The following is a 22,557-nucleotide window of genomic DNA, read 5'->3' as shown; positions in this document are numbered from 1 at the left end:
AATATATTTTGGACGGCATCCAACCCTTGCCATCTTTTCCCCACAGTCCTCTAGGGGAGTCTAACTCACACGCATAATTACACAGACGTCTCTTTTGATTTAGGGACTACGGTTCCCCTGGCCTTGCAATAAACAACTCCTTAAACTGCATGAACTGCGCACACATGGGAGACATTGGAACACGCGAAGACGTTGCTTAATTAAGAGGGGGGGGATGGATTCCTCAACATTGATATTAACAACAGAGGTGCGCGGAAATAATTAGTTGAATAAGATAAAAAGTTGCTGGCGATGTTGGGTGTATTTAACGCGAGCCCAGAAAGGGTAGCATCCGCTGGTTTTTGGGTTGTGGTGTTCACCAACGACCACTTAAACATAAATCTACTGCGGACTGCCTAATAGGGCGACGTCCTTTGTCCAGGAACAAAATTAGCAACATTTTGCCCATTTTTGTTGGGCGGAATGGTTCTCATCTGCCATCACTTTCTAGGTTTCCCCAAAAGTGACATTTTACACACACATCGGATTACATATAATTAAAGAGTAAGTTTAAGGTTAACCCGAAGTACAAAGAATGTTAAGCCTTTGGTGGGAGAAGATCAGGAGATTTTTTGTGGGCCCTAAGCTGGGATATTTGTGAAGCCTCATCTCCACCAAAAGTAATACAGGTTGAGTATCCCTTATACGAAATATGGCCCCCCCCCATATAACGGATATTCATGCCGGGGGGGCAGGAAAGAAAGTGTCTGATCTCTCCTGCAGTCCGTAGAGCCTTTCCCTGTCTCCTCTTCTGCTTCTCTCGTGTGATGCTGTGAGCTGCGCAAGTGGAGAACATACACTCCTTCCCCAGCACACCAGATCCCCCTATCTGGGGCATAAATATTAGGGATCCATCACACTATATGGCACTATATAGCTTAGCCGGCCACTATGTCCAAGTACCCCAAGATTGGTGAGTTATCTCATTTTTATTGCTTGCCAAGGAGCTGACTCAGTGGGACTGCTTTGCATTTTAACCCAAATGAGACTCTCAAGCAATTTAAAGCCCCCTCTGGACACCATAAGGCAGGTAAGGTTGCTCAACCCTAAGGTTTGTTCAGGACCTGCAAATACTAACAATTTGTATTCTATCGGAATGTTACCGCCACCACGTTTGGGCATTAATAAGCGAACAAAGATTTATATCAGTTTATCTCTCACAGATGCCCACAGTGCAATCAATAAAGAAAGAAAGAAAAAAAAAGATTACTTATCTCACCAAGTAATTGCATCTATCATGCTAAAAATATCAGAGATATGTTGTGGTTTAAAAAGGAAAATTGTGTCTGCTAACAAAGTAAACAGAACGCAGTATTGATTAGTAAAGGGGAGAATAGTTACTTTGTTAAGAGCATGAGGAGAACGGACAGTAACGCAAACAAAAAGGAAAAAGTGTATCAAAATACCATTTATATACACCGATCAGCCATAACATTACGACCACCTGCCTAATATTGCTAAAACAGCCCTGACCTTCGAGGCATGGACTCTGCTAGTCCTCTGAAGGTGCGCTGTTGTATCTGACACCAAGACGTTAGCAGCAGCTCCTTCTAGTCCTGTAAGTTGCGAGATGAGGACTCCACGGATCGGACTTGTTTGTCCAGCACGGATCCGGGGAATTCGGAGGCCAAGTCAACACCTTGAACTCATCGTGTTCCTCAAACCATTCCTGAACCATTTTTGCTTTGTGGCAGGGAGCATTATCCTGCTGAAAGAGGCCATCAGGGAATACCGTGTCCATGAAAGGGTGTACATGGTCTGCAACAACGTTTGGGTAGGTGGTACGTATCAAAGTAACATCCACATGAATGGCAGGACCCAAGGTTTCCCAGAAGAACATCGCACAAAGCATCACACTGCCTCCACCGGCTTCTTCCCGTAGTACATCCGGGTGCCGCGTGTTCTCCAGGAAAGTGACGCACCCGGCCATCCACGTGATGTAAAAGAAAGCGTGATTCATCAGACCGGCCACCTTCTTCCATTGCTCCGTGGTCCAGTTCTTATGCTCACGTGCCCATTGTAGGTGCCTCTTGGCAATGGACAGGGGTCAGTGCGGGCTCCCTGACTGAACTGCGGCTACGAGGTCACATACGCAACAAACTGCGATGCTCTGCGTGTTCTGACCCCTCTCTATCAAAACCAGCAGTAACCTTTTTTATCAATTTGAGCTACAGCAGCTCGTCTGTTGGATGTGAACATACAGGCCGGCCTTCGCCCCCTCAGCACGTGCATCAATGAGCCTTGGCCACCCATGATCATGTCTCTGATTCACCGCTTTTCCTTCCTTGCACCACTTTTGATGGGTACTGACCACTGCAGACTGGGAACAAGAGCTGCAGTTTTGGAGATGCTCTGACCCAGTCGTCGGGCACTGATGTTGGGCGAGACACCCGGCACGCAATCTCTGTTCCAGTTTATTCCAAAGGCGTTCGATGGGGTTAAGGTCAGGGCTCTGTGCGGCCGATCAAGTTCCTCCACATCAGACTCGTCCAACCGTGTTGGAAGCAGAGCATTGTTGGCATGGTGAAGGGGATATCCTTCCCAGGAGAGTGAAAGCTGTTATTAGTTGCAAATGGGGGCCCAACTACATATTAATGTCTGTATTTAGAATGCAATGTTATAAAAAATGGTGTAATGATCAGGTGTCCCAATACTTTTCTCCATATAGCTTACTTGGTATCTGACTTTCATTAAAATCATCATGTAAATAAAGGTGCCTATTTTAAAAATAATCTAATCTAGTTACCGTATACACATGGTGGATTTTAGGGTAAATCAATATTTATTGAAATTTTCAAGTTTTCAAGGTTGCAGGGATACAGAAAGGAAAAATCGGGGAAGGGAAATTAGGGAACACAGGCACCAATACCGCAGTCAAGAGGTTACAGCAGTCGGCATACAGTAGCACAATAACTCGGGAAATCAACAAGAATGCGAGGCACAGCCACAGCATTCCATACGAGCAGAGTCACGGCGTCCCAACCTACGCAGTAGGCAGGTAGCAGCAGTACATCAGCACAGCATAGAACGCGCGACGACAGAAAAACAAGTTTTAGGAGCACACTAGTGAAAACCGACAGGGAACGTGATGAGGCGACATCCCCACGAAACAAATAGGACAAGGTATACCAGCAGATCACATAGGAGAATACAGAACACGGCCAGGTGCAGGAACTCCCAAAAGGAGGGGGAAAGGGGGAGGAGTAAGGAGGAAGGAGGGGGGGTATGAGGAATGCGGAAGGAGGGAGGAGGGACGTGGAAGGATGGAGGAGGAAAGGGAGGGAAAAAAAAAAAAAAAAAAAAAAAATAAACGGGGGTGGGGGGGGTGGGAAGGCCCAGTACGAATGTGCGACGGTCACACAGGAGGCTCTTCAAATAAGGAGCTGACCGGAGAATCAGAAAGGAGCCGCATCCAATAGAACCAGGTGCGCAGGTGCTTAGCTGTCGCATCCGAGGCGGAACACATCAGCTCGTCAAGGGTCCGCGCCCTCTCAACGCGCTGAAACCACTCCCGTATCGTGGGGGGGGCAGGATCACCCCAGTGTAAGGGGATCAGGGCTTTCGCTGCAGTCACTAAGTGGCGAATCACAGAGGCTTTATACCAAGAAATCGGGTAAGGCATGTGATGGAGGAGCAAAAACTCTGGGGTAAAGGGGATATTATCGTCCGAAAGGGAGCTCAAATACGAGTGCACAGTCGTCCAGAAAGGGCGTATGTTAGGACAGTCCCACCAAAGGTGAAGGATAGAACAAGGGGAAAAGCCGCACCTCCAACACGCGTCAGACACAGCAGGATTATAGCGTGCAGTGGAAGCAGGAGAGCGGTACCACTGTGCAAGGAGCTTATAGGACATTTCCTGGTCCCTATTGCTGATGGAGCAACGGTGTGCAAGGACACACATCTTCTCCCACTGAGCCACCGAGAAGACCATACTCAGAGAAGACTCCCATTTGCCCATAAAAGAGGGAGGAGCGGGGTACAAGGCTGACAGAAGGAAGCCATAAAGAAGGGAGACGCCATGAGCAGGAAGGGAGGCGGCAACGCAGAGGCGCTCAAACGCGGTAAGGTCACACATGGTGGATTTTACAGGCACAACAATTAAATGTCAAGGGTTCTTAAAACTCTCTGGTTGGGAATGGTGGGCTTTGTAGTTTTTTGCCCTTTAATGCAGAATGCCAAACACAAAAAAAACTGAAAGACCTTAACGCTACAATTAGGGTTAGTGAGAAATATTAACCAAGGTTCATACCAGGTACTAATGTTTATAGCTTCTATAAAACACTAGATTTCAGCACATAAATCAATAACTAAGATCATCCCTCCCTCAGTTAGTCGATGAAACTGTCATCTTTCAAGATCAAAACTGTTCCTTTGTGGAATAACGTGATGCGAAGGCGAAGGGGCTCTACTCATGCAATCCCTGATGACTGCACAAGTAAGAATTATCAGTAAATCCCAAACAGTCCCTAAATTGCTAACATCAGGACACCAACATTGTATCAAACTCAGATCCCCTCATTACCAGACTCTTTACTCACAGAAAGCAGGAGGATATGGCCAAGCGGCACCCATTATCTCGCACGCATCTAGCGGTGTTCAGCATTAATTAGGCAATGTCAGTCCAAAAATAAATAAATTAACAACTACCGGTCTAACACCGTCTCTCTTAAAAATACTTTCACCTTCCCAGAATTCACCAACTATGCCTGTCTTTGTCAGAAAGATACAAATCATCTCGTATTCTTGTGAATGGATGTAATTTTGAGCTACTGAACTAGATCTAACTATTCTCCTGTTCTACCTACTTCATTACACCAGGCCTCAGTTCTGCCGTTCTGTTAGCTGTCGTACAGCGAAGAGACTTAAAGAGACACCCCAGCCAACAAATGCACTTTAATGCACATGATAGAGTAACGGTCCCTTTAAATTTCTGCGTCCAAGCAGCGGGGCCAAGTCATTTATGTATTTCCACAGGACTGAGACCAGGAATTATCAGTGATCAGTGCCCTGCTTACCAGCTATGCACGGATCTCTAACGCTGCAATCCGAGAAGCTTTCCCCTTCTGGCTGACACCTGGTTACTTCTGACCATTTATCCATTTGAACGGCAAATGTAAGGGTTAATCCCGACATGAAAAACTCTCAGCTGTTAAATGAGCTGTTAATGTAACCCAGCAGGTAAAGAGGTTCTAGTTCACTGGATGACGTGACAACCACCATCCCCAGAAGCAACAGAGAAGTCCATGACATGGGACACCAACACTGGCTGAGCATGGTGGGAGCTGTAATCCAACAGAGAATCTATGTCATTGTATAATAACTCACTAGAGCAAGAGGCTCTGCATCGACATAAAAATGCCACAACGCTACTCCAATAATGAGTTACAGATATAAAAAAGGGTGCCTGTTGTGAACTGCTTTGTTGTTACATGGGAAAGAAAACAGACTGGGAGATCTCGAAACCTCGCCATCGCAAACCAGAGCATTAGGATGGGCACAAAAATTCAAAAAGCATGCCATGAACACGACTTACCCTTTGACTGCGCAGCGTTACACCCGCAGACTTGAAATCGGGAAACCGTATCCCAGCGGTCTCTGGTACGGCCTGGAAAATATATAACAAAACAAAAAACAACACAGTTAATAAACCAAAAGTAAAAAAAAAAAAAAAGGACACCAAAGGAATTTCAATTGTTTGAGAGTGAGATAAAAACGAAACATGTGAGCTTTCACAATAGGCCAACAATTTATGCCATCACATTCTACAATGTTATAATAATAATAATAATAATAGCCCTTAATCTTTTGACTTAAAACTGGTAACCAACAGATTGATCAGGAACACACAAAATAGGCTAATTACAAACTTATCAGACAAAGTCCAATCGGGCAGTGGTAAAACACACTAAATATTACCCTTGTATCACGTTTTGAAACGTCAATGTGTTTGTTCGCTGATGAACTTCCATCGTGACCGGTCCCTTACAGCCCTGGGCCAAATTGGAGGCTCTCCTGAGTGATGGGGGGGGGGACTTAAATCTCAATACGAGTCCATGGAGCCTAATTTATTTAATCCGAACACAAGCCCCGCATAAAAACATCAGAGTTTTAAGTCTGGAGTAATCACAATTTGCAGGTTGGCGATGATTTTTCTATGCCAAGTAACGCACACGTCTTGGATTGGCGTGGAGAACAAATCTTGACAGTAACAAGTGTCATTATTGGGAAATTAAAAATATATATATATATCTCCGATTCCTCAACAAGTTTCAACTCCCTACCTTGAAACAGTACTAGGTGACACTCCGACTCTATTGCACTCATGACAAAGTATCACTCTCGCACGGCTTTACACGCTGTAATGAACCAAGGTTGTCAAACATCACTTGGAGTATCGCATTCTCCGGCAAATCATAATCCCATGTTCCCGTGGAAATCAGCATGTCATGACATTATATATTACTGCAATGGCGTAGCGTGTTATGAACATGCCTTTAAAGCAGTATGGGGAAAAGGTACGTCTTAATTGGCAAAACGCCACCCTTCCAGCCGGAGCGAGAACTACGGATCGCTGCGAGAAGCGCTAATTTTAGGAACAAAAGGGTGAAATGATTTTGTGAAAACGTATAGGATGATTGTGCGGATTATGCCGTGAAAAGCACATGAACAATCATCACTAATTACACACAAGTAACGATGTAAACACGTTATGTATAAGAGAGGAGAAAGGGAGAGACGGTTGTAGGCATGACAGATCATGAAATAAAGTTTCTGAATGTGTTGGATGCTCTTGCTTAATAGCATCATGATAATAGGGTAGAATAAGAGACTGCGTGTAAATGAGACAGCAGGAAGCTTAAAATATAGATAAAAATAGGAAAAAATATAATAGAAAAGAGAAAAAAAGGGTTTGATGGCTACACTGTTTTGCCTTTTGCATTCTATTACCTAGAAAACGTTCAGATCCCCGATTCTCTTGTTAAGGGTACGATCTGCATATATTGGGGGTTGGTTTTATCTCTACATTTCTTTGCAACCCCAATGCTTGTTCTTCTGAGGAGTCGAGTCCCATTACAACAGTAAATATCCGAGTAGCGCTATATTCATATTTCGTGCTTTCCTAGGACAGCTTGATGTCCTATAACTCGGGAAACGTCTCGCAAAGTTCTGTCTCTAAGCAGCCTATTGTTACTCAGCTCGATGGCTGTTTGATCACGACTATTAAACACCAAGAAAAGCAGCTCTGGGGAGACGCAGCGTCCTTGCTATTGATTCAAGGTTTCCCGATGACCCCCTGAGCGTAAACAGACCGATGAGAAGGTAACTTTGCATGCAGCCGACACAAGGGTGGGCTGACACCTGTCATTGGTTTTACGCAGGACCCATCAGCATGAAAGCGTATCTATATACCTAGGAGGTGTTAACGCTAGTTAATTGCAAAAAACAAACAAATACAATTAAAACGTGGTTAGATGGCAGGGGCACAAACACAATTTACATTTTCTCCTACAAACACCATGGTTGTCACTTGAAAAGAAAAGGATTTTTATTTTCTTGTTATCCGAATATATCGGTTTACAATTTCACAAAGAAGACTTAAAAAGTCTTAAATACGATTTAAAAGGAACTGATTATTTTTCATAAACCTAATTTTTACACCATATTATTCATATTGTTTTCTAATTTCATCACCATTTTAATTTTTCTATTGTCCTGTACTTAGGAGCCATCGTGTTTTATAAAGCAGCGCTGTCCTAAGGATGTTTGTGATTGCAGATGCTAGTATTAGATAAATCTTGTGAATTTTGTTATTTTGGATAGAAAATAGGGGACAACGGGCAGCTTTCTCCTTAAGCGGATAGCAGGATTCCTATGCAGTCGTCTTCACTGAGGGATCATGGGTAATACAGGGACATTTTCATGAAATACCCTGACAATACCTTTTACATGAATATTTAGATAAAGATAATATTAAGACACGTGAAATATGTTTTAGTCCTGGGTTCAGTTACAGTTTTATCTTGAATGTGAAGATTCTCCTTTACAAATTGCTTTGAATTGTACATTTGTGAAATCCTGATAATTTCAGAATGCCCAGCATTGTTTCCCTTATATTTTGTCAAATTGTGTCAGATTCTTAGTAAAATTTTTTTTTGGGTTGTGACCCCGATAGTAGAAAGAAATATCACACAAGGACTTTAGTAACGATACTGTCTAGAGCTTACACTGTCCCTGTGGATACTCATGAAATCGTGGGTCTTTTATTCAGAAACTGGCTACTAACATTTTCGACGTGCTCATGAAGTATACAACGGCATTGTGTGTAAACTCCCAGAAGCCGTATGCGTAACTTTATCTCGAGGGTTGCACTTACAGGTTTCTCCGTTTCCTTTTTCTGCGGCAACTTCTTTTTGGTGGCTTTACGTTCTGCTCGGCGGAGCTCCGTGGTGGTATCGGCCGCGGTGATGAGTTTCTGCAGGTCCTGGGCTTTCTTTTCCCGTTCCTTCTTTCTGCTCTCGATTTTCCGCAGTTCCTGGATGAGATACTCCTCTTCTGACACCTGCAGGCGGAAAGAGAATTATCCAGAGAAACAAACTGGATGGCCAGAGCATGCTAATGCTTCCATCTAGTGGACACGAAACAGCACTTTATTCTTACCCCCTTCCCTACAAATTCAGCGTCTCATTTTTGTATGGGAGCTTTCACATTCTGAAACTCTAATAAGTTTCTTGGTTCCAACTCCATTCCTTTAATATTACTAAACATTAAAAGGAACTTTAACCAAACGGTTAGTGCCGCAGGTTATTCGACTTTAATGTAAATTTATCGTAAAAAAACAAACAAAAAACAACGACATTTATTGCACAGCAATGACGTCATCAAATCGGACAGATACAATTAAATTTAATAATGGAATCAGTGGGGGGGTCTATAGAAGATGGTAATTGGTAGCTTGCGACAAAATTTCCTTTGATAAAAAAGGCAGCCTATTAAACAAAAGAAAAAAATTCAGCAGCTGTATGGCATGTATGCGTATACCAACAACTGTCCCGTTATATTACATATAATGAATTAGTGCCCAGGCCGTATATTAAGTGAGAAAGTGGTCTGAATAGGAGGCGGAATATTTGGCTAAACGTGGTTAGGCCCCCGGTGTGAAAACCAGCTTAGGAACCAATTTCACAGAGGTAAAGGAGCTCTGGGGGCATAACACGTAGCCTTTAAAGAAGACCGTGAGGTATGATGGGTATAGAATAGTGAGATCACCTTCCTGATCTGTATACTCCTTCTTGCTTTACAGCGTGAGATCAGGAACGGCACCAGTAAGAAAAGCAGTGAAAAAAAACTTCAAACCTAGGAGAGTTCACATAACTTTGAACTTCAGTTTTCTAAGTGGAATCGTAGAAGCGGGGTCATAAGGCACGGTGAGCAAGTGGAAAACACTTATAACATCTACTTAAAAAGGAACAGAAAGCTTGGGAATCTTTCAGTATCCGGGGTTCTCTCGTTCTATCAGATTTGTGAAAACAAGAAGCGTTCCAATCTATCTTCTTCCTACACCGTGAAAGAGTTATTCACCAGTTTGTCGGTGGTAAGAATAGCCAAATGATATTAAGCTTTGCAGATAACGCGAGCTGGAATGTCTTTTGGTTCGCACATTGTAAGGATTTATTTACATGTTGACACTTTAGCCACTGGTCAGATAATTACTGAGATCAGAAACAGAATTCTATAACACAAGGGGTATGTGACACAGGACTACGATGCGTTTCAAGTTCTTTTAGTCATCAGAGAACTTTCTTAGTCGTAGCAATGATTTTTATAGAATTTATAATTTCCTGCAGGACGTGAAGTTTCTACTCTACACTCAAAGTAAACTTCTTCTATGCACAAAATCCACTTAACGGTTACCTTTATTTAGCATAATGTTTCTCCATCATTCTCCTTTTCATACCTAGTACTGCAAGTGGCTAAAAGATACACAGTTGTTTATTCATTAAACTCTGTGTCAGCCCAACTTGTAATGGGGGAAATCTGATAAACACCAAATTAGGTATTTATTACAAATACCTAATAGCGCAGGGCCACTTGGCACATCTCAACCTCCCAAGTATTTCAATTGAGCATTAAAAGCACAGCTCCTGAGACAGGTTATCTATGACGTTATTTGCGACTCAACACAGTAAAGTGTGTGTGCGTGTGTGTGTATTCTCCAAAGTTTCAAGAATTTACCACACTTTTAAACACCTGACACAGATCCTAAAAACAAATCAGGGCTTAGTGAATAATTATCTCGGTAAAGACAAATTTTAACATAGGCATAGAACACACCTGTTCAGGTGTCCTGCTGTATAATCTCTCCAGCTGCTCCTTCCTCCTCCTCTCGTGTCCAGCATCAAACACAGGTATTTTAAGATCAGTCCCTGGAGTAGCTCGAATATTTGCCAGCTTGGCATATATGCTATAGTAACGGTCTTTCAGATCTTCTGCCGATCTTTTCTGTAAAATAAAACAAACCTCATTGAGCAACTTGGGCAATAAAGCCCTGCTGAACATGTAATTTGTGTCCAATCACTTGACAATGCCCTAATATATTTAGTAGGAGATATATATATATATATATATATATATATATATATATATATATATACACAGACACACACAACAGGGTAACAAAATCCTTTGTTGTTCAATTAAGCCTTGTTACAAATTTGTTAAACAAAACATTTTGGTTTTTCCCACTTTTGCATGATTTTTACTTTGTTTACATTGTAGATCTTGCATCTCTTGTGTATAATAGGACATTTTTTGTGTCTGTAAATAAACTGTTACAATGCATTACCTTTTTAATACATAGTATACTTTTAAGAGTGAATAACTTGATGTTGAATGTCTGACCTTGAACTGTTGGTGATCATACCGATCATGGATGACAATGAAGCGAAGGTCAAAACGCCGACAAAGGTCAAATAGATGGTCTGTCTCAGCTTTAGTCCAACCGTCGTCATGTAAGTACATTTGATACTCCTGTTCTGAATATACCGGGACCTGTACTGTCTATTAGTGAAAGGGTAAGAGAATGGTGAAAAAAGAAAAAAAAGAACTTTGAAGGCAGAATTACATATGTTCTGTAATCGAAATTAGTGTATTGTTTTTTTTTTTTGTTTTAAGATAGTTATAGTTTGTAGATAATATATAATATATTCAGACAGCTGCCTAATTCCAGGTCTGTTAAACTTAGCTCATTATACTAGACATACATCCGGACTCCCTGTGATATCACACTGCCTTGTGATAAACAATAGAATGGTTCAGTCCTAATCATCGAGCAAGACACCCTGACTAATGAAAGCCTATAGTGGAACAGACTTCATGCGCAGTGCCATTAAAAATCAGTTCAGGGTGGTATTTGAGCGGGGAAAATCACCCAAAATATCACACGGCTGACTACAATGGCCGCCTCCCGATCGGCTGATTAGGGGGGTTCGTTGAAACTTAATGAAACAGAATCAGCTCTTCACCACTAAACTACTTTACTGCATACGGCGCTATAGTTGATTCTTCAATGTACACGGGACTTTTACCCATTATAGTCAAAGCATCGCATCCTCATATAAGAATAGCAAGTTGTCCTTAACGCGTGTTAAGGATAGAAGGTTATTTCATTAATGGTTAAAGAATGTTTTCAGATGGCAAATCTCATCAAACAGCTATGTCTCTGTGTGATGTACACAGACTCTGTGACCTTGCCTGATTCTCAGTCGCTACCATTGAAAGAAAAAAAAATTAATTGATTAGGAAGTAAAAACTATACCTCTCACAGCAAACATCTCCCACCCCCCGTGAGCCCACAGAACATACATATTCAGTGCAAGCATCTGTGTTTGTTCCACTCACAGCTTAAGAACTGCAGCAAGACTCCTCGGAGCCCTGAACTGTCACATGTGTGGATATGTTTCATTTCATCCCCTGGAGGGGGTGCAAGATTAGAATCCTGGAAGAAGGGAGGGTAGCTAGTGGGGGGTTTCAGATATTTGGCTGACTATGGATAGCACCTGTCAGAAAGTTTGTGAGTGGAAGGCAGCCGGAGTACTAAATGCATCGGCTTAACCGCTGGATGAAAACATTTTTTTTTAAAGGGACATAAAGTAAATAAAGTAATAATCTAGATTTTCTTTGCCCTCTGTGGTCCCTTTGTATCGCCAATGATCAGCGGCAAGGAAGAGTTCCCACTGGAATTAATTGGAGTAGTTTCTGGTTGGGTACATAGGGGGTCTTGTTAATTCTAAATCTGACTTGTGTTGAGTATATCACGTGGTCACAGGCAGCAGAAGTTGTGTTGAGCTTACAACCCCCCCCCCCAAATACCCTCAAGTAGGAACCTACAGAAGCCACCCACCTTACCCACCTGCAACTTCAACACAGAGTTCTCCATATCGCCCTCGCTACAGTCAGCTCACCCTCATCCACAGTCCTCTCCTACTGTCCCACTTTCCCCTCAACCACCAAACAGATTGAAAGTTCACACGAGCAGGGCCATCTTCTCCTTCTTTACCAGCATAATTAAATGGGTTTTTACTTTACGTTCACTATTTTCACTGCCGTCTATTGTAACAGCTTTATGGAATTTGCTGGCGCCTTATGAATAATAAATGTATAGGAATATGACGTAATGGATATGATGGTGGGTATGTCCCTATTAAACGGATTTGCATACAGTATATTTTTGTTTGACCCACCAAGCATGAGACCACCGTATCCCACCATTTCTTTTCTCATCCAACCTGGGCATAAAGTCCCCCTACCACTGATCAAGAAGTATACTACCTGCAACTTGACAAGACTAAAACCATAAATCTGATTAACTGTCTGGATATACACGATGCAATGTTCTTTTGTGGATCACGAAAACTATTTCCAATGATCAAATGTAGAAATATAAAGATTTTATGGCTTTCATACCCCCATGTACTCAATCAGGTGCCGTGTAAATTATAGCATGTACCAGGAGCAACTACGAGAATGGATCTGTAATTTTTTTTAGTTTTGTATATGTGCATAAACAGTAGAACAAATCGCTGTGAAATGTATCTGTAAGAAAATGAAAACAACCATCTTGTCACAAGATCTTCACGATTACTTTCACCCATTAAGATCTTTCTGTCCAGGACCAGCCTTCTATTCGAGGGGGGTAACAAAAATAGTCACGACCTTAGCTGATAGATACCCATATAAAGGTTATGTACAAAAACTAAAACACACAGCTTTTTTTTCTAGTATCTTTTAAACACTGCCTGTGCATTATATACTAGATGTCATTGTATTGTTGGAGAAACACAGAAATCATGCCTCATGAAACATAATAAATTATCAAAAGTTTAAGCATGTATTCCCCATAACAGAAAATTACACTGGAGTGACAGGTCTCAGACTTAATTGTGTTAATCCATTCCAAGGTAAAAATTATAACAGAGAATTAGGATGGACTAAAATTACCTTGTTAAACCTGGCAAATGGATAATCTTTTCCCTCCTCCGATGCCCGCCGCCAGTGATAGAATATGGCACCGTCCTTTCTAGCAGGGTTAGTGAAAGGCATCCACTTCCAGGGACGCACTTTCTTACAGCCCAGCTTTGCCTTCACTGTGCGGTAACCTTGGGTCGTGTCGCTTGGCAGTAGAGGGGGAGCATCTCTGCAGAAAGACACAAAGAACGTACGCTGAACACAGACCAGTAGGTGAAAAGTCAGAGATATCCTGCATGTACTGCACCTGAATTGTTATATTAAAGTTTCCAAACACAGCTATACTATTCATGTGAAAGCCCCATACAATCAGACAATATAAACAAAATAACACTGTCCCTATATATATATATATAGATGCATGAAGACTACCAAATAAATTCTAAGACCTACACCCATTAAAAAGAACACAAAAAGAAAGCATACTTTGTCAATAATTTAAATATCCAGTCTTGCAGCTCCGGTGAGAACGACCAATAGGGAAATGTTAAAAACTCGCTGGACACAGGGAAATAGTATAGTTCTGACAAAGACATGCCGTCACACACACTAACACACCCTAAAATACTTAGATACACACAACTCACTTATCTTGTGAGGCCTCAGGCTGTCTTCAATGCTAGTACGGTGGGGTCACGCATGATATTACATGACCCCGTAAATATCAGAATCAATTTCTCAGTTGTTGGTATGCAAGGAACAAAGAAATTTTACCGCCTGCCACAGTGATCTCCGCTTACTTTTTGTCTGAGTAGAGGAGAGCGTACACTTCTCGATGCATCCCTTCTGGTCTTTTAAAAGTCAGAGTTTCGGATGATTTCTTAGATTTTTTCTGCAAGGTAAACAAGTTTGTTTAAAGTAATGGTGATAACTAATACTTTCCATCATACCTTATACTACTAGAGACAAAAAAGAAACAGTATACTAGGTGGCATTGTAATATTTCAATAACGGATACTTGAGTGGTTGATCAAATACGGTAACAAATGATGACAATTCCAGGAACTTCACCTTATCTGCATTTATGATGTCTTTTTTACTGATGATTCCAGTGCTCTCCGAATCACCTCCCCCCAGCTCCAAAATATCACGAACATCTGCTCCGGTAGTCATGGCTACGCCTGTAAATCAAAATTAGAATTTGTCAGCAAACATGTGATATTTGGCTCCAACCAAGCCACTCTTTCTGCCCACTTATGTTCAGGATAGCCTTATAACTATTGCGTCCATTCTTAAATTCCCTCATTGTGTTAAAAGAAAATACATCCCAGGTGTTAAATTGTTGACATATCTTAAGATTGGAAGAAAGGAGCTTTCGTCTTAAGCACAGAGAAGGTTTCTTTACTGTTAGGGCAGTTAAACTATGGAATAGACTGCCATGTGAAGTTGTTCTGGTCAATTCGATTAATATATTAAAAAAACATTTGCACACAGGTTTATCAGGTGTAAAAATAAAAAGGTAATGTTGATCCAGGGTGCTTCCAACTGCCTCGGAGTCAAGAGGGATTTTTTCCCCTTTTAGGTGACATTACTGTCTCCATGGGGTTTTATTTTTTGCCTTCTTCTGAACCAACTAATACGGGTTTGTGGAATGGTTGAAACGATACATCTTTTTTTCAATTGGTCAAATTGTATCCTATTGTACTTTACTGGCCGGTAAATTCTTTGCCGTAGATATAAATGATTAATGATAAATGATGAATGATGAATTTTTATATCACAGTAACAAAAAGATCTTCGTTTTATATTTACATCTCGCCTAGCTACAAGTTGCCAATACATGTAAGAACAATTTAGAGCATGATCTGAATAACTTTATATACACATAATTGAATATATAATATATATATATATATATATATATATATATATATGAGAAAATTCAACTTGTTGTCTTCGTCGTCTTCAACAATCCCTATGTAATTACTAAAAATACAGATTAATATGCTTACCTCAGCTGTGTGCTCCGGGTTACGCCGATATAGTATTCTTACTCTGGTTTGTTGCCTGCAAAATAAATAGTGAAGGAATTATTTGACATCTACGTAAAAAGAGCGCGCGCTCACGGGGGCAGGGCCCTCTTCCCCTTCTCTACCAGTTTGTCTTGAGTGTTTTCCATTACTATTAAGTTTGTATATTGGTTGTTTTTTTTTAATTTTGGATTCTCGGCTACTATAGCAGCGTCATAGAACCTGCCGGCACTCTCTATATGTAAAATATGATGTCATTCAATCACTCTACCTCAAGTATTTGTAACCCTCTCACCTTCTCTCCACATCACCCTGTCATCTCCTACCCCCTGCCACAAACTAAGAAAAGCCTTTACTGTCTCACTACGTCATTAGTCTTCTAATACCCATCTTCTTGCTTTTGCTGTTTTCATTCATACATTTGGGTGATAAACTCTACGTTTCTACGCTACCTGGATGTTTTGTCATAGGAGACCCCCTTCCATCCATCGCCGTGAAGAGACGGCATCTCAATGGCCTCCAGTCTCCTCGCAATTTCCGGCCCATATGAACAACCCCCCGGTACCCGCTAGCACTCACCTCAGCCGAGCACTGTGAAGGGTTAACTCGCTAAGACTCCCTCGGAGATTCGTTTCCCAAAACATCCAGCCGCTCTTACACCGTACGGTCCGGCACTGTAAACATCCGCCGACACACTTCCGGTACGCGCGATACTAGCGTTCCAAAAGCGGAAGCTTTTCTCCAGTGCACCAAGGGATATCCGGGTGGCGGCTGGTTCCATGGCAACTGAGTAGCCGGCTCGGCGGGGAAGGTAGGGGTTTCTGAGCTGTGCAATGGCTATGGAACCCGTTACCCTTATAATATAATGACGAGGAGACTTCACAATAGACTGTACTTTGCTGTACCGTGCCTTGCAGAACTGTGACTCGGGTGTAGTGTTCTCCGCACAGGCTGTGTCGTGCAGTTCTGCCCCCTTAGTGCAAACTGGGGGTCAGGTCCATTATGGTACAGGGGAGAAAACACAATGGGGGTCACATAAAGTAACGCTACCTAACCCTGCAACAGTGTCAAGACCACTCACACCTGGGACAGGCTCCAGGTGAGTGAGTGTATGCACATTGGGGGGCACTTGGGCAAAAAGCTGCCAGCTCTCCCCTGAGTGCAGTGCTATGAGTGCGCACCGAGATATTTGTTTGGAATTTTATTCTATGTTTTTATATTTTAACAGGGTCACACTCTACGGTGAGAGGAATAAGAGATTCCTTGCTAAGCAAAGTAAAGTTTGGTGGACATGCTGATCTCCCATGCACCAGCAGGGATTTCGCCCCACTGTTTCTTAAAGCAATAGGACGTAGTACTACGTCCTCCAGCGTTAACTGCTGAACGTTTTCTCCAGAAAACCTGTTTGAAAGAACCTCAAACACTCACCGATCATCATCAGTGCTGCATTATAAAAAGGTCCATATTCTAGTAGTGGATCCTTTTCCTTTGCTGCTCCCACTAGGATACGTGCTAATTTCTTATTGATATAAGGTTATACTCTCGGCTGTTAATACAGATACTTTATCTCATGCTGAAGGGGGTTTCGTAAATTTTTTGTTAGTTTACCTGATTTGTTGACGTCCTACCTCTTAGTTGCAGCTATGACTCGTGGGCTATTAGGTCACACGTTGAACCCTCTATATCTGATCCACACTTCATACACAAGGGGGCGTCATTTTCTTTTTTAATGTAACAAATTCAAATGTTTTAATAATAAAGGGAGATCACATTGAAATCATAGTATACTTTATATACCGTAATTGATTCTACAAAAGTATATGGTTTACTAAAGTTGACGCACAGGGATCAATAGCAGCTAAAAGACGTCTAGATCCTGAATCGCAATGGCAGTATTACCAATAATGTCTGGTTTTTTTTCCCAGTGGTGATCATGGGATGGTTAGGAAGATCAGAGGATCTCCCCTGACGGCAGCCGAGTTATAACGCTGTAACATGTTTATGTGGCATCATGCCATGTTGCCAATCAACAGCTGTTAGCAAAGGAAACAAACAGGGTTTCTCATCAAACAGGTTTGGAAGGTATGATAGTTATATAGGTATATAATTTATCTAATTTGCCAGTATTATTGCTTTTTCTTTTTTCCAATTTAAACCTGTGTCATAGACCTAAAGTTTATGGCTAGAGGTAGCCCGTTGAGGCTTTGAGGTATCAAAAAATTATGTTTAATCCTATCTGTGTTATGTCAGCCAGTCTGGTACAGACCGGAGTGTGGTCCAGCTGACTTGTTTTTTTTGTACAGCTTGATTATTATTATTATATTATGTGCAATAATGTTAATAATACCTTCTAGGCAAGATCAAGGGACCAGTGCCAACATAAAACAGCCAGCAATCTCCTGCTCAATGTGCCAAAGCATGCTGGGACTGGTATTGACAACCTCCTGTACGATTTCCCAGATATAACCCCGTAGCCGCTCTGGGCAGTGGCTAAACCATGATTTTGGCATCGTGTGCCATTGAAAAATGCCAAATAATTGACATCCAGCCACTGTCGCTCTTGTGAGAGCAATACGGATGATACTGCTTCTGTGTTCAGATCTGAACTGTAGGGTTCTGATCTGTGTTAATCCTTAGGTTGGCAAAGAAAGAGGTAGAAAGCGTATTTGTATACGAATCACATTCCGTCCACGACACAAGAATTCAGTTTGCTCATAAATTTAAAGACAGTAAAGCCAGGACACTGAAAACACTTAAATAACTGAAGATCAAATGTGTTTGGAATCCCTGACACATAGTAGGGAAATGCTTCTATCGAGTTTGCTTGAATGTGTGTCTGTGATCAGGATCCCCCCCCTCCTGTTCTTTAAGCTTCCGAGTTTATCCGTGGGGTTTAGAATTACACAACCTCACAACCTATGCATTTTAAAGAGAACATTTTATGAGAAAATCACGTTAATTAACCATTTGGGTACCAACTATGTCATGGAAATGCAGTTCGCCAGCTTGACCCAGGCCAACTACGCATCTATCAGTACCTACCTTTGCAGCCAGTTTGCGGAGAACCTCTGCTTCCTAGTAGTAGACGGTCTGTCAAGGGGGTTCCTAGACGGCAGGCAGCAGTCTCTTGGTGACTGGCATCTCTCCATTTGTAATAAACATTACCTGCGTGAATGAGCGATACACTGTAAAGCTGTAAAGGAGCCACATCATTTAACTCTTATGTAACTCGGTTGTTTGTTTCCTATGTCCTGGTCCTTGACCCCCTGTATCCTTGTAGCTTGTGCCACCCTAACCATTTTTGCCCGATTGACCTACCGTCTATGACTTTGGCCTGCTTAAGCTACACTGATTTTGTCTGGCTCTATCTGGACTACCTATTCTGGTATCTGACCTGTCCTGCTCCTGAAACCTCTTTCTGTGGTGGGACTGCTGTTCCGCATCCACTTCAGAAGGGGAGAATACTACTGATCGTTTAGTGACCGAAGGTTCCCTCGCAGTTTAAAACAAAAAAAGATTCCTGAGGCATAGGTGTGAAAATCGTAAAATTCTGGTTGAAATGTGTACCTTTATTCCTTAATTGTTTTGGTTGAATTATGGCATTACACCCCATTTAGTGTGTACAGCACAGCAACAGGGGGTATAATCTGATTAAAGCGGCCCGCGGTCATATGCAGTTTAATTCTTATGATAACTGTTTGGTCCTTTTAAATTTTCTTCAAGCAAATGTTGATGGCTATAATTAGTAGGCATCAAGGAAGAAGCTGGCATGTGGATCCATCGGTAATCCGATAATGAAGTATGTGTTTATTTTTTGTGGAGACATCTACGTGTGTTCTACAGCAGAACATGCTTTATTTGCATATACTCATTTTAAGCACATATTGTGCATTATTGTGATGTTTTGTAAATCATTGCAATACCTTCATATATGCCAAATACTATTAATCTGCTTTACACTCCATTCCCATAAATTCTCTGATTTGTGTAGATATTTAAATTTGTTTACATAGTTCATCCAGTTTGCGATGTCATGGGAACCTCCTACCCCGGTTAAATCTGCAATAGCCACACAAAAACACTTGTGGTTTATGTGTATGCATACGCATTATGTTTTCTTTAAAGGGGGACATTAATATAGTAACTGTGAAAGTAACTTCAACGGAAGGGAGGAGTTGCAACAGATCAGTTTTGGAAAGTAAGTAATCGGCAAAACATTTACTTTCCGCTTAAAAAGTAATAATAACCAATGGGAATTCTTTAGGACGTACATGTGGCTAAGAGTATAGGGCAAACACTCCTAAATATTTGTTTTGAATCTGCTGTACAATCTGGAATCTTCATAACGAGGTTTTGTAATTGGGTCACTTGGCAAGTAGACAGAACGTTTTCCAAAAATATATCTGCCAGTTGAGTTCCATATATTGAAGCAAATAGCTCTGGGTTATAAGCAGTAGCGAGTTAGTTCAAGTGACATCTTGTTTTATCCATATGTTATTTATCTCAACATTGTCACTCAGGTTTCAACATGATGTGTATGTTGCCTTCATGAAATTTTGTTTGTCGATGTGACGGCTTCTAACCTTTACAATACAATACAGCGTCTGTATTCATTATACAAAACACTCGCCAAATGATTTCAAGGGGCTAATATCAGTGAATCAAAGGTTCAGCCTAGGCTAAAATCCCTGGCTTGGTGATATACCCCAAAATTCGGTCAAATAGTTTTCCTCACAAGCTGTTCAGTTTTAGACAGGTGTGAAATAAATGCTTTCAGAGCTTCTCTCTCCTCATGTAACTCGATGATGTTCAGATCTGTGGGGTCATACCATCACCTTCAGGACTCCTTGTTCTTCTTTAGGCTAAAGATAGCTCTTAATGACTTTGGCTATATGTTTGGGATGATTGCCATGCTGTAGAATAATATATTTGGGGCCATTCAGATGTCTCCCTGATGGAATTGCATGATGGATAAGTATGGGCCTGTAATTCTCAGCATTGAGGAGACAATTCTGACCAAATCACCAACTCCATCTGCAGAAATACAGCCCCAAACCCGCAAGGAACTTCTACCACACGTCACTGTTACCTGCAAACAATGAATCGTGTACCGCTCTCCAGCCCTTCAGTGAACAATCAGACTCATCCGTTCAGAGCACCTGCTGCCATTTTTGTCACTTGGCCTTGTTTCTTTTTTTTTGGAGAAGTATTTTATTATATTGTAAGTACAGAGGGTGATTTCCAAAGAGACAAACGTAGCGCAATGGGTTTAAGAGATACATGCAAACTTGGCCTTGTTTCTTGGTCACAAGACCACTTCTGGCACAACTCCTCCGGACAGTTGATGGGTGGACCAGGGTCCCACTGTTTTTGCCACTGTTGAGCTGATGGCGCTGCTGGACATCTTCTGATTTCAAAGGGAAGTAAGCACCATGTGTGTTTCTTTTACTGCACTACATTTCCTTGGCTGACCACTGTGTCTACGGTAATCGACATTGCCCGTTTCTTTGTGCTTCTTCCAGAGATCTTGGATAGAGCATCTAGAAGCGCCTGTCTGCATTGAAGTTTCTGCCTGGGAGAGGCCTTGCTGATGCAGTATAACTACCTCGTGCCTTGTTGCTGTGCTCAGTCTTACCATGATTTTTGACTTTTGACATTAAACTGTCTTCAGCAACCTGACTTTGTTAGGGAGTTTGGCTTTTCCTCACCCAGTTTTATTCCTCCCACACAGCTGTTTCTGTTCCAGTTAATGATTGTGTCTCAACCTGTATATTAAATTGATGATCATTATCACCTGTTGGGTATAATTACTAATCATGCACTATATACCTACAAAACTCCTGAATTTTGTAAGCGTACCTAGAAGAATTGATGCTGTTTTAAGGGAAAGGGTGCAACACCACATATTGATTTGGTTTAGATTTTTCTTCTGTTCACTCACTTTCCACTTTATTAAATGATAAAAACAAACTATTAACATGTCTACTTTTGACCACAGTCTTGCTTTACAGTATTGTTTCTTCCTGCCTAAAATATTTGTACAGTAATGTATATTGACTGGCACAACAGTATGGGTTGTAGGTGTCATAATGTACCTTGTAGGTCATTGCGTGAGGAAGTAGGGAGACCCCCTGGTTTTCCACATTAGGAACTTGACAGTGTAACTACTAAATTAGTTTGTAAGGTGTGCAATGATGGGAGTCATGGGCAATGTGATTCAGAGAATGTACCATTGCTCCTGAATTCCAAAACTACTGTTGTATTGTGATAGCTTACCTACCCCTTAGAGTATTTGTGGAAATAGCTCTTATGACTATCTACTATAAACAGGGTTATCTGCATACCCGTGAACTTGTTGGGTTTTACCTACGTTCTCTTGGTCAGTTTCTTCAATTACTGGGAAGAGGAGCAATGCATGGTCTCACCCATTTCTTACACAGTGTCTGCTCGCTGCCTACTTACTGCCTATTAATGCCTAGCTGGGGCTAGCCCTGCGCCTACATGGAAGTAACCCTGCCACCAGGATGAAGCCACATCCCCAAAAGCCAACCCTGGGAAGTTCATCTGGTGGTTGTAAGAATTGGAATATTAGGTCCTTTACAAGATCTACTTTATACTTTCCTGGAATCAAAAGCTTACGCAGACTTGTACCCAATATAACAAATTACTATGACTGGTAACATGTAATTATGGAAGCATTTATTACAATTTGATATATCTCATCTCTCAACTGCGTAATAGGCTATGCTTAATAATGGATGGATTATATGCAGTCAAGAAACATGCCTGCATTCATAAAAAAAAAGATTTTCTGTATAGGATTATGCAATATTTTCATTACAATGTGCGTTCTGCGTTGGTCCACAGCCCCTAGTGCCCACCAAGTAACTGGACAAAAATCACTAGTCAGGATGTAAACTTTCTAACCTGTTCCAATAAACGACTTTTATATGCAGACCAGGAGGCCGCCTTTGTTGTCAGTGATATATTTTGGATTACCTTTTCTGGTCCATCGCACTAAGCA

The 22,557-nt window shown here is 41.6% G+C and overlaps 1 protein-coding gene across 1 annotated transcript in view; it reads right to left on the bottom strand.

Annotated features, from left to right (window-relative positions):
• DMAP1 (DNA methyltransferase 1 associated protein 1) overlaps positions 1–16,250 on the bottom strand; it is a 28,119-nt gene extending 11,869 nt beyond the window's left edge. The window contains exons 1-9 of the mRNA XM_053469366.1: positions 16,113–16,250; positions 15,516–15,570; positions 14,575–14,684; positions 14,304–14,395; positions 13,537–13,732; positions 10,939–11,097; positions 10,372–10,539; positions 8,414–8,599; positions 5,573–5,644 (exon numbers count right to left, since the gene is read on the bottom strand). Of these exons, the coding sequence (XP_053325341.1) occupies positions 5,573–5,644; positions 8,414–8,599; positions 10,372–10,539; positions 10,939–11,097; positions 13,537–13,732; positions 14,304–14,395; positions 14,575–14,676 (975 nt within the window). The 5' untranslated portion in view covers positions 14,677–14,684; positions 15,516–15,570; positions 16,113–16,250. The remainder of the gene's footprint in view (positions 1–5,572; positions 5,645–8,413; positions 8,600–10,371; positions 10,540–10,938; positions 11,098–13,536; positions 13,733–14,303; positions 14,396–14,574; positions 14,685–15,515; positions 15,571–16,112) is intronic.
• Between the last annotated feature and the right edge of the window lie 6,307 nt (positions 16,251–22,557).

This window comes from Spea bombifrons, chromosome 6 (assembly GCF_027358695.1).
Source record: "Spea bombifrons isolate aSpeBom1 chromosome 6, aSpeBom1.2.pri, whole genome shotgun sequence".
NCBI lineage: Eukaryota > Metazoa > Chordata > Amphibia > Anura > Pelobatidae > Spea > Spea bombifrons.
This window is presented reverse-complemented; position numbering and strand designations above follow the sequence as displayed.